Source organism: Schistocerca nitens, chromosome 5, assembly GCF_023898315.1.
Source record: "Schistocerca nitens isolate TAMUIC-IGC-003100 chromosome 5, iqSchNite1.1, whole genome shotgun sequence".
Taxonomy (NCBI): domain Eukaryota; kingdom Metazoa; phylum Arthropoda; class Insecta; order Orthoptera; family Acrididae; genus Schistocerca; species Schistocerca nitens.
The window spans coordinates 730,774,985-730,787,689 of record NC_064618.1 but is presented as its reverse complement, the minus strand read 5'-3'; the positions used below and the strand labels follow the sequence as shown (position 1 = coordinate 730,787,689).

The following is a 12,705-nucleotide window of genomic DNA, read 5'->3' as shown; positions in this document are numbered from 1 at the left end:
CAGACAACAAACGGAAGACCAGCATAGAGAATTGATGGAAAGCACAGACAGCTGCCTTATATGATGAGTGTGTTTGAAAGCTGGTGCAACACTATGACAGAAATCGTAAGTCAGAGCAGTGACTGTGTAGAGAAGTAGCTGGAAGGTGTAGGTAACAGTTGCAAGTAAAACATTTTTGATTTTCACTGTGACTTCCATTTTGCAGCCAATCAGACCTTACTTTTCATATAACCCTTGTAAAAGCAAATGCTTATAACAGATGATACCATGATGGAGTTGGAAAAATCTGCCATACTTAACAAAATATGATGACAAATGACAGAGCTACATGTAAACAGACCTCTCCTGTTCAACTGGAGTGAGATATCAGCATAAAATGCTCATTTTTGTGTACACTGTAGAAACCAATTGCTCTTAGATTGCTCTCTCTCTATTCCTCCTCTTTCTTTTTTACTGCTCTTTCAGTGGTAGCTTCTTGTAATCTCCATCATTGGAACACCTCTTGTTCTTGTTCTCTGTATTGCTTGAGCCTGTTGTCTTCTTTTAATTCTCTCGTCTGTATCTTTTCTCTCTACCGTGCATTTTATAGTGATGTAATTTTGTTATTGCAGCTCCACTGAAAGGTACTCCTGTCTCCTGTTTGGGAGCGATTAAAATGTTGCTTTATAAGTTACTTCACATTGTATTCATGATATGCGAGAGTAAAACGAGGAGAGCCAAAATATTTTTAATTTCTTCATGGGAACCTGTTGAAACTTTGCAAATTACAGTGTAAAAGAAAAGTTTGCATAGCCTGTTTTTAGAGGTTTACCAATTGTGAATCTGTTTCTTGAACATAGACAAGATAAATATTATGTTCTGCAGGGGTGGTTATTTTGTCTGCTCCCTTCATTGCATAGTAATAACATTTTATGGATGCCTCTGTATATTTTCCAAAGTGTGGAGTACTCCACCTACACAGTCTGCTGTTTTTTATGCTCGCAGCAAAATTGGGTAATCAATTCTTTTGCTGGCATCTCGTATTTTAATGGGTCAATATTATTATTTTACCCGATTAATATTTTGGTCAAAGACTGCCAGATTTCACTATATAATACGGCATAATTTATCAAATGAAGTGCACAAATACAAATCTATGATCATTTTTAACTGCCTCACAAATAAGCGGCAAACTTACTTAAATTTTTTAAACTTGAGGTTTTTTATCCTGCCATTAATTAAATGATGGATGTTTAGTAGAGTAATTTGTCATATAAGATTCTAATTATTGTTCTCTTAGTCATAAATTCAGACTATAAGTAGTAATTCTGCCACAATGTTACTGTTGGTGGCATCTGATTTATTTTTGCCTAAGCTCATACTTGACCATTGAGTGTAACAGGCAGGATTCCAGTTATAAAAATTTCAAAAATGCTGCTATGTATTTTGTTGGATCTAACATGAATTGTTTTTTGAATTATATACTATCTCCCAACTGATTATAATTTTGCTGTTATATAAGGAACACTCAAAAAGTTTCCATTTCAGGTTACAGTCCAGAATCAGTATGCCAATCAGGCACAATTGCTGTGACCTTCGAGGCAGTCACTCAACCAACGCACCAGGTTCAAAGTACCCATTTGGTAAAACACCAGGTCCTACTGCATGAAGAAGCCCAGAACTGCCTGCAGCTTATCTTCATCCGACAAGTCATTTTTAAGGAACCAAGGGCATGATAAACACACAGGGAGAGATTAGGACTATAGGGCATCATGAACTTCATACTTTTTGGCCATAATGGATGAGGCTGGCCTCTTAGATCAACCAGCATCTTGTGTCGAATTGCGAGCAGCACAGAACTTGGCACACCAACCCACAACAGAAGTTTTTGACAGACATGCTGCCTTGTACATACTCTTCATTCTCCGATGGATGTCTATTCTTGTTTGTCCTCCGGCAACCAAGAAAAGAATAATAGCATGTTGGTCCTATTTAGATGCATTTCATAATAACGTCGCCATAGTTCATGTTTCTGCATTTACCATATGCACTTTGGGAAGATGCGCATGCCAAGTTAATCCCTTGGGTAAACGTCGATGTATTGGGGTTGCTCATTGCATATACGCTGCAGCAACCCCCTCAGATGGAAACTTTTTGATCACCCCTTACACACATATCTTTATTTCTAAAATCTGGTATGACTTACATGAAAAATACTGTTTCATAATTCTTAACAACTGCTAGGGGAAAGATCTGTCCTGTTAAGGATACTTGTGTATTGTTCAAGCAGAGATCTGAGTCTGTTGACTTGTAGACTTACATAATTGAGTTATATCAATGGTAAATATTTTGATTGTATCAGTTTGCCTTTTACCTAGGGCAGCAGTGGGTCCATCCTCTCATCGCAATCAAGAAAAAGGTAAGCATACAATTATATATTTTTTCAAACCATTGTATTTTTTGAGATAAGTCATTATTAATTTGTATACTATAATTTTGTACTTGTATTAATGGTACGTTTTTTAGTTTTATTAAAACTCTATCAAAGTTAAAGGAATCATGAAAATGGAAGGGTAATCGTTTGCAGCACAGTGTTTCTTTAATTATTTTATTTTATTTCAGCTATTTTAACTCTTTCTCTTAAAATTCCTATTTTAAATGTGGTGTAGCAGATTGTCAATGGACATTTTGTATTTTGCATTCTTATGTCCAGAAAATATTGTAATGAATTCATTGTGTTGTTTCTTTATTCTTACAGTTTTTCACAAGTTTTCTTTTGAAGTCTCTTAATGAAATCTTAATCAGTTACTAGTATTTCAACTGCACCTCCTTTTCTTAGTATGTCACTTGTGATGTTTATATTTTGTAGACCTTCTTTCGTCGGTCTCTTCTGATCAGTTAATCTTCACTGTCTTTGAAATGATCATGTTAAATGGTGAGTCTTAGTATGCAAATATGTCCATAAAAACTGAAGAATCTTGTGTATATTGAATTGTTGATTTGGGTGCAGAGATATGCAAGGAAGTGTGATAGGACCACCTTTATTCTCAGTGTACATAAATGATCAGACAGACAGCGTGAGCACCAATCTCTGGCCGGGTGCTGATGCACTGCTGTGTACCAGAAGGTGTCATTGTTGAATAGTTGTAGGAGGATACTATATGACTTAGACAAAATTTCTAGTTGGTGTGATAAATGGCAGCTTGCTCTAAATGTGGAAAAATGTAAGTTAATGGAGATGAGTAGGGCAAATATCCCATAATGTTCAACTACAGCATTAGTAGGCTGGTGCTTGACAGTCACATTAATTAAATATTTAGGCGTAAGATTTGCAAAGTGATATTAAGTAGAACAAACACAAAATGGTGTAGCACAGAAGGTGAATAGTCAGTCGGCTTCGATTTATTGGGACAATTTTAGGAAAGTGTGATTCATCTGTCAAGGAGACTTTGCATAGAACTCTAAAGTGACCCTTTCTCGAACACTGCTCAAGTGTGGGATTGCCACCAGGTAGGATTAAAAGAAGACAGTGAAGTAATTCAGAACTGGGCTGCTAGATTTGTTATCGATAGGTTCAATCAACATTCGAGCATTATGGAAATGCTTTGTGAACTCAAATGGGAATCCCTGAAGAGAAAATGATGTTCTTTTCGTGGGACACTGTTGAGGACATTTATACAACCAGCATTTGAAGCTAACTGCAGAACGATTCTGCTGCCACCGACATCCATTTTACATTAGGACCATGAAGATAGAGAAAGGAGGGCTCTGACGAAGGCGTACGAATAGTCGTTTTTTCTGCTGCTCTATTTGCGAGTGGAACAGGAAAGAAATGACTAGTAGTGGTACCATGTGGTAACTTGTTGGATATGTATGCAGGTGCTAGTTTTCCATTGAGTCAAATTTCACTTTGTTATGTGAAACCATACATTTACCTAACAATTTTCCATTCTTGTTATTTGGTGCAAAATTAGTTTGACCAATAATGGCTATGGCTTCTGATGCATACAAAACTGCTAGTGGGATAACTTTCTTGTAACATCACAATTTTCTGTTGTTTTAGTCCATGTTATTGTCTGTGTCACTTGGAATGCTATGGCTCATCGTAAATTCTTTGCACCATCCAACCCTGATGGGGAACTAAGGTAGAGAAAATGGATAATTGCGAAATCATTATATACACCATCTCAAGCAGAGCTTTCCTGCAATTCTGACGTAAATTTTCAATGTAATAGGTTTTCTTGTACTAAATGTAGTCATCCGCTTTAGTCATTAATATTGCAGCTGCTCTATAGTTTCTCTACTTTTATTCTTAATGTATAAATGCTTACTAGATCACTAGATAAAGCATTTTTTAAAGCTAGCAGTTCACCTTGATTTTTACATCAAGAATTTACTGTGTGTAATCATTTATTTCTTTTTCATATTCTCCGTAGTTTTGTCTATAATCTATACAAAAATGGCAGGAGGATTGTGTCTTGCCACGCATCAGTACGTGTTTTGAAATGCTTTGAAATATGTATGTGTAATATGTCTTTAGATATTGTAGTTGTGTGTGTCTGATGTATTAGATATATAGTCTTCTTATTAACTCTAGAATTTTCCTTCATACTAAATTACTGAATACTAAGACCATAACATACCTCACTGATGGAAGAATTACAGTAATCTGTCCATATTTAGAGTTCAAATTTGATTTATTACTAATCAGTGGTTTTACTGTGATTTAACATTCACTTTTGGAAAGAGCACTTTATTTACTTCAACATTGTGCATTGCAAATAAGAGCCTTATGTTGTATGCTCTGACTTCCTCGCATCATCTTCACATGAGAGTGTGTACACATTCCAAAACTCAAGACTTAATTACACTAGGGATAGTTATAAATTTTGCACTGTTAAAGTTGCTCTTACTAAATGCATACACCATTCACATTTTAGCTGTAGCATTAAATAATTCATTGGAGAAAATCAGATGCATGTTGCATAATCATCCAGTGAGAATACTACACACATTTAGAAAGTACACAATTAAGCTAACAAAATATGTGCTCATCACAAAAATGAACAAAAGAATTTGTGTGAGATTTCCCTAACAACATTAAAAAGAAGAAAGAAGTTGTAAGGGAGCCAGAACAAACATCATCAGGACTCTTAAAGTCATTGTTTAGTGTATTTTTTTTTATATAGAAAATCATATGGTATGTTGATCCTCAGCCCCAGGTGCTCTCAATGTCTGTTGAGGCTATATTTATTCTGGTACATCCTCTTCAGCCCCACATCTATTTTGCAGTTGCCAACCTTCCTTAAACTAGCATTGTATAACTGTCGAGTGGTATGTCAATTTTTATCAGTTTAGGAGATCTGCAAAATATGTTTTTAGGCAGCAACAAAGTGGAAGAATTTTTGCAGTAGTTCAGACCCACCTTGCTGTACTTCTTTTGCAGTTGTATTTCTTATGCAGTGGTTTTTTCCAGTCCTGTTGTACAGGTTCCTGGAACTCGGTTAACAATGTATTGAGTTTCAGGAATTTCTTCTCTGATTTCAAAGTACATCTACTGTTACTTTTTTTAAGGCAGACTTTCTTTTGGTGAATCAGTCACTAATGTTCCATCTGCTTCACAGAAACATAGGTGATTAATGGTAATGGTGCAAATTCTCACAAAAGTCCTTTCAAACATTACCTGCTCCATTTGTGAGGAAATCTTCTCTGAATTATATGAGACTGCCTTTATTAAAAGTTTGTTTTTACTTTCAGACATTATGTTTGAAATTTGTTGCAAGGGATTAGCAAGTTTTTATGATCCAGTTCTTGTATGTGCAGTAGTCTACGGTTATAAGTACAAGGGGTCAATCAAAAAGTTGTCTGATTTCCAGAATTCTGGAAGGCATGACGTCAGCAACTATTCCGCCTAATGAAATTACACAAGTTGCAGAGAACTATCAGATAACAATTTCCTTTGTTATTTGACAGACTAGTTTCAAGTTCATGCTCATTATCAAATCATCCAGTAAGCTATGCAATAATTTTCATTATGACAGCCATATGAATGCTCATTGTAGTTACACATATCTTTAGTATAAAGAAGTAAAGGGCTGAACTTCATTCACCAGTTAGGTGCAATATCATGAAAACAAATGGTACTCATTACAACTTAAGAAACTCAGGACCCTACTAATCATTGTGAAAAGTAGGTTACATAAAAGTGGTCGGGACAAGGATAAGTACATAAAAACATGAAAAAACTGTATAGATTCCAAATCAAAATTGTGAAGTTCAGTGCAAATGATGACTATATTTAAATTCTAAATATAAGTGCAATGCAGCCTGGAGTGTTATTAAAAGGGAAATTATTAATTTTGATAAAGAAATCTGTATCCTTGTTGACTGTGATACTTTCAAAGAATGTTTTGTAAATAGTGGCAGTACCATCACTCCACATAATAATTCTGCGTTAGATGTAGAAGCCTGGGTCACTCATGCGAAACAGACAAGATGTGAGAAATTTACTTGGCCCCTAATCACATTAAATTACATTCACAAACAAACTAACCAATTCTAAAACAAAAGACAATTTACGTTCAGTAATTACATCATAAAGTGTATAGCAAAGGAAATCAAAATATCACTTCTCTCACTGTCAAAGAATTCAATGATGAAATTTCCTTAAAAGTCTTAAACTCGCAGTTACATTGTCTATGTATACAAAAGGTGATAAAACACTCAATTTCAAAGGTACTAATCATATTTATGATGATAGAAAATTGCATGCGTAGAAAGATGTATAGCTGTTTTGAAAACAATGGATTTTTAAGTGAAAAGCAGTTCAGATTCAGGTCTCACCAGTCAACTGTAGAAGCAGTTGGAACTTTGGTGAAGAGTGTTTATGAAGGGTATGAAACAAGTATACTGTGTTTGGAACATTTTTTGATTTGAGCAAAGGATCTGACTCAGTCTCATACAATATGATTATCTAAAAGTTGGACTCCTAGGGTGTGGAAGATAAATCATGCCATTTATTCAAATCTTATTCAAGCAATGAGTTACAAAAGGCAGAGGGGCAAACAGTTGACACACAGGCAGTTTTGCATCAGGCCATAGTATTTGCAGTTGTTGGTTGGTTGATTTTGGGAAGGGGACCAAACAGAGAGGTCATTGGTCCCATTGGATTAGGGAAGGAAAGGGAAGGAAATCGGCTGTGCTCTGTCAAAGGAACCATCCCGGTATTTGCGTAAAGCTATTTAGAGAAATTATGGACTACCTAAATCAGGACAGCCGGACGTGGGTGTTAACCGTCGTCGTCCTGAATGCAAGTCCAGTGTGCTAACCACTGCGGCACCTCGCTTGATTCTGCAGTTTTATTGCACTGACTAAGAGCAGGTGGGTAGAGGTGGCCAAGCAGGTCACACATGTGCAGAATGCATGCAATAGGGCCATCTGGCAAGTAGCCTTGGTGGGCACCTGTGGCTGCCCTGGCCCCATAGGGCAGTATTGGAACAACCTGGTTTACAGCTTTTATATGCAAATAAGAGAGTCCATGATACTCCCAATAAAAAAGAGAAATGCCCAAGGCCCTGTTCTTGGCAGAGAGCCCAGTAGAAACTTGTTTAAATGTCTTGGCATTCTAACAGTGCCAAGCCTGTATATATATAAATTTTTAATCTCTACTAGAGAAAATTTGGAAAAATTCAACATGAATTATGATGTGCATGTACACAGTCACTTGTTGGATTTGCCTTCCGCAAGACTTGCTATAGTCCATAATAACTACAAGCACTTAAGCATAATTTTTTTCAATAAATTACCACCTACAGCTGGTATTGTGGCACTAAACAAATATAAGAGCATAGTATAAACTTAGCTAAATTGCAATTAATTCCTAGAAACTAATAATTATAATGTGTTTTTCTTAAGTGATAAAAGAGCATATTTTAGTTCTTTAATAAGCTAGTTATTTTGTGTTTTCTTTTCTGTCTTCATAATTGATTATTGTATAAAACTTGTCACCACTGTAAACTTTGATGAAGGTACTTGTATAAAAAAATATTGAAAGTCTAATAAGGATTCTGGTTATGATAATATCCTCAGAAAAAATGGCAGTTTCTTCATTAACAATAAAACAGTGTATATGATATCACAGATTTATTATTGTTATTATTATTGTTATTATTATTATTGTTATTATTATTTTTGTTTCTTCTGGGCAGCAACTTGTCGCACAGGTATGAAACCTATTGTTTCAGGGATTAAATTAATGTTATATATAAACTGTTGTGCATTAGGTTTTGCAGTTTTCTGTTTTCAGTAGTAATTCAGTAGTGTTATATTCGTTTAACATGCAGAATATGTCCCATCACTGGTACAGATGTTCTCTTCATATTAATATGAATCCATAATGACACAGAGGACGAAAAACAGTTTAATATCATATCTAGTTATGTATTGAGTGTAGGCACCAATATTTGCATTTTGTTTTATGTTGCTGATTTATTATGTCATTGTCATGTTTTCACCGTAGAGAGACATGTGACTTAAATGGGATACATAAATTATTTATCAGAGAAAGAAACGACGACGCCTCATCTTCTATCGAAGAAAGGTCCACCTGCAGAAGCAGCAGAAGTCCCAGCCACGATAGCAGTGGAGATGGGGTGGAGACGATGACACCAGAGGAGATCTCCACCCTGCCAGAATACCATCTCCTGACACCTCATGAAGTTAAGGTAATACAAACCTATTTATCTAGCCTTTGTTACTGCTGCTGTTACTTTGATTACATTCTCTTATGCTTTGAGATCATATGTTCCCAAATTTATGCTTTTAACAATACAGTAACAATGTCAACTCCGTATGTAGAAATGCACTTAATGTTATTTTTACGTACAATTACCACACTCCGGTAACTGAGATAGTATAGTGGTGTTAAAATCTTCCTAGAACCAATATTCATGAAGCATTGAAACTGAAGATTACATATAATTTTTGGTAACATTCAAAATGCTATCAGAGATGTGACAGTTGTCGTAGTATGCAAATGAACATGACATTGTCTGTAAATTCTCGAATAGACTATGAATTACTTAATGATATAACAGTTGAGGTGCTTATACATCAAATAGTAGTATTGTCTGATAGAAAAATGAGAAACAAATATTGACTTCTGAATATTATATGTTTTGAGCAGATAACATGTAACTTTACTTGGAGAAACAGTCTCTTGTGAAGCATGTTAGAAACCTTTTTGATGTTATAGTCTTTATTTTCTAACAGTGCAATGATCGTACAAGAGTGTTATTGGGATGTACCTTTCCAAACAGTGAAGAAAGTTTATGTACGGGGAAATATTCGTTTGGAGTGAAAAGAAATGTGCCTTTGCAGTGCCTCTTCCCTTTGTGTGCTGCATATCTCTCCTCCTGCTATTCTTTTTTCCTTCCCTTGGGGAACAAGTCTGGGATATTTGTGAGAATGTGTTAGTTTCAATAGCCCGACAGTTGGAACAGTCTCTCATCTGTCTTTTTTTTTTTTTTTTCCTCCTACCCTTCCTCTGCTTTGGCATTTGTGGTATGTCATTGTCTCTTCTTCCTCCCTGTGCACTCCTGAATGCCAGCCCATGCATTTGCCGTGGAACAGGCGACTGGGTAACGCGTAATTTCCAACCTCAGGTCAATGGGTAGGGTTCACCTGACAGGCACTTGCGGCTGCCCGTGACCCGTACCGTAATGCATCCCCCCAGTTGGAAGGAGTGCACCATCGGAGCTTCTGGCAATCATGGGGGCTTTTTTTGTAATGAGCCAGTCATCATCATCATCATCATCATCATCATCATCTCAGTCTCCATGTTACTAAATGTAAATGGAACGAGGCTAAAGATTCACAGACTCTCCTGGCTGCACTTCGGTTCCTTGTGGTATCACATACTGAAGGAGGTCAGTCCTATGCTATGGTTAATCTGTTTATTATTCAGAAAGGTATTGCAGTTGTGAGCCCTGTGAAATCATGCTCTTGTTTATGTGTTGGGACTTGCTTCTGGAGACCAATTGTGATTTTCAAACCCAACAGCTGCTTACAGCTTCTCTTCTCCATGGCTCTCCTGTTTGTGTTGATGACCACCAATGCTAAATTCTTTGCATGGTGTTGTTTGCACTCAGGTGCTTGACGGCTGACTGAGGGAGAAATCCAAACTTACCTGTCTGATCAGGGCGCCACAGCAGTCCATGGAGTAATGAAAAATGTTGATGCAATCCTATTGCCCACACACACTCTTTTTCTCACACTTTATCGAGTAGTGCTTCCACCGAAGATCAAAGCAGGCTACAAAGTCATCATGCTCCAACCTTATATTCCAAACCTGATGCATTGCTATCAATGTCAATCTTACAACCACCTTTGCTTGTCCTTTCAAAACATGACCAAATGTGTTACTTGTGTAGGTATGCTCATGAGGGTGATTGCCTGTTTCCCTGCTGTATCAATTGTGATGTCTCATACTGAGACTGTCCCATGTATTTCGATGAGCTGTAAAATTGCCCAGTATCATGGTAGCATCCCCATCTCCTCCTACAGCTGAGCAACAAGCCACCAAATCTTTGCCCCCGGCGGCAAAATCACCTGCTACACAACTGGCAAGCTGGAAAGGACTTTTTACGTCCTTCCAGCCAACAAACATCTTTGAAGGGTGGCACTCAGTGGCCGCCAAGGTGCCTACCCTTCATATGCTCTTTTCTTCCCATTCCCTGTTATGACTCTTCTCCAATGGAACATTCACAACATTAGATCAAACAAGGAGGCATTACAGCTGCTCTTGAAATTGCAACGTCCGCTTGTTTTCTGCCTCCAAGAAACAAAATTGGGTCCTCACAAGAGCTTTGACCTCCCGCATTTTCTTGCAGTCCTCTTTGATCTTCTCCCTGAGGGTGGACTCATCCGGAATTATATCCATAGCCAAACCATCTCACTGAACACTCAGTTGCAAGCTGTTGCAGTCCGCATTAGCCTTCCTTGATTCACTTTTTCCCTTTGCTACGTCTGCATCCGTCCATCATCCGGTGTCACCAGGGCAGACTTCCTCCAGTCTGTTGGGCAGCTCCCTCACCCGTTTTTGCTGCTCAGTTAGTTTATTGCTCACCATCCCTTTTGGGGCTCTCCCATAACCTGTCTGAGAGGTTCTCTCTTGGCTGACCTTCTCAATTAACGCAACCTCATCTGTCTTAACATTAGAGCACTTATTTTCTTTCAGACTCAATGCACACCTGTGCCCATTTAGACCTCTTGTTCTGCACTGTTCAGCTTGCCTGTCATCTCCAGAGGTTCGTTCTCTGTGACACGTACTTGACCGACCATTTCCCATGTGCTATCCATTTGCTGACTCCTACCCCCACCCATGTGTAAACCCAGTTGGCAGCTTTCTAAGGCTGACTGGAGGCTTTACTCCTCCCCAGCAACCTTTGACATACAACAATTCCCCAGCTGTGATGACCAGGTAGAGCACCTTAACAACATTCTCCTTACCGCTGCAGAACGTTCCATACCTCACACTTAATCTTTACCATGCCATGTCCCAGTCCCCTGATGGAATGACGCATGCCATGATGCAATTTGCATTTGGAGACGTGCTCTCCATGATTTTAACTGTCATAATACCATGACGAAATGTACTCGTTATAAACAGTTGCCTGTGCAGTGTCATTGCATTCTTTGGGATAACAAAAGAGCTAGCTGGGTTTTATTTACTAGTTCTTTCAACAGATTCATTCCCTCTTCCATCGCGTGGGGCAGCCTCCGTCGGCTGTCTCCGGCCAAGGTCCATTCCCCAATTTCTGGCCTGATTGTAGCAGATGATGTCATTGTGGACCGTACTGCTATCTCCAAAACCTTTGGCCACTATTTTGCGGAGATTTTGAGTTCTGCCCACTATCACCACAGCTTCCTCCCTTGAAAATGAATGGAGGCGGCTCAGGCGATACCCTTCTCCTTTCAGAATTTTGAATGCTGCAATGCCGTCTCTACTATGAGGGAGCTAGATCATCCTCTCACTTCATCCTGATCTTCTATCCCAGGTCTGGACAATGTTTGCATTCAGATGTTTCAGCACGTTTCTCTTGCGGGCAAGCAGTTTCTCCTTCATGCATGGAATCACATTTGGGCAGATGGCACATTTCCCAGATACTGGCGTGAAGCCACTGCCATACCCATACCTAATCCCGGTAAGGACTACCACCTTCCTTTTAGCTACTGACCCATTTCTCTCACCAGCTGTGTTTCCAAGTCGGTGGAACATATGATTGATGGCCAGCTGGTATGGTGGCTTGGATCTCGCACTCTACTAACCACTTCACAGTGTGGATTTCGAGCTCGCCATTCTGTAGTTGACCACCTTGTCACTTTGTCCACCCATGTCATAAATGGTTTTCTGTGGAAATACCAGACTGTGGCTGTGTTTTTCGATTTGGAGGAAGCTTATAACACCTGCTGGAGCATTTATATCCTCCTCCTCTCTACATGTGGGACTTCCAAGGCTGCCTGCCCCATTTCTTTCAGGAATTTTTAAAAAATAGGGTACCTCAAGGCTCTTTCCAGAGTTCGTATTCTTTGCTATAGCCATTAATCCTATCATAGCATGTCTCCCACCATGCATCTTCAGCTCCCTTTTCGTCAATGGCTTTGTGATCTGTTGCTGTTCTCCACGGACTTGTCTCCTTGAGCGGCTTCTTCAGCGGTATCTTGACC

General features: G+C 38.4%; 1 protein-coding gene across 2 annotated transcripts in view; it reads left to right on the top strand.

Moving 5' to 3' along the window:
* Positions 1–12,705, top strand: part of LOC126259447 (transcriptional adapter 2B-like) — a 130,233-nt gene that overhangs the window by 55,976 nt on the left and 61,552 nt on the right. The window contains exons 9-10 of one of the 2 annotated variants that reach the window (XR_007546510.1): positions 2,363–2,398; positions 8,540–8,702. Coding sequence is in view for 1 of the 2 variants with exons in the window: in XM_049956265.1 (XP_049812222.1) it covers positions 2,358–2,398; positions 8,540–8,702 (204 nt within the window). In the remaining variant the exon portion in view is untranslated. Of the gene's footprint in view, positions 1–2,357; positions 2,399–8,539; positions 8,703–12,705 lie in introns of both variants that reach the window. The other variant, XM_049956265.1, reaches the window with a different exon arrangement.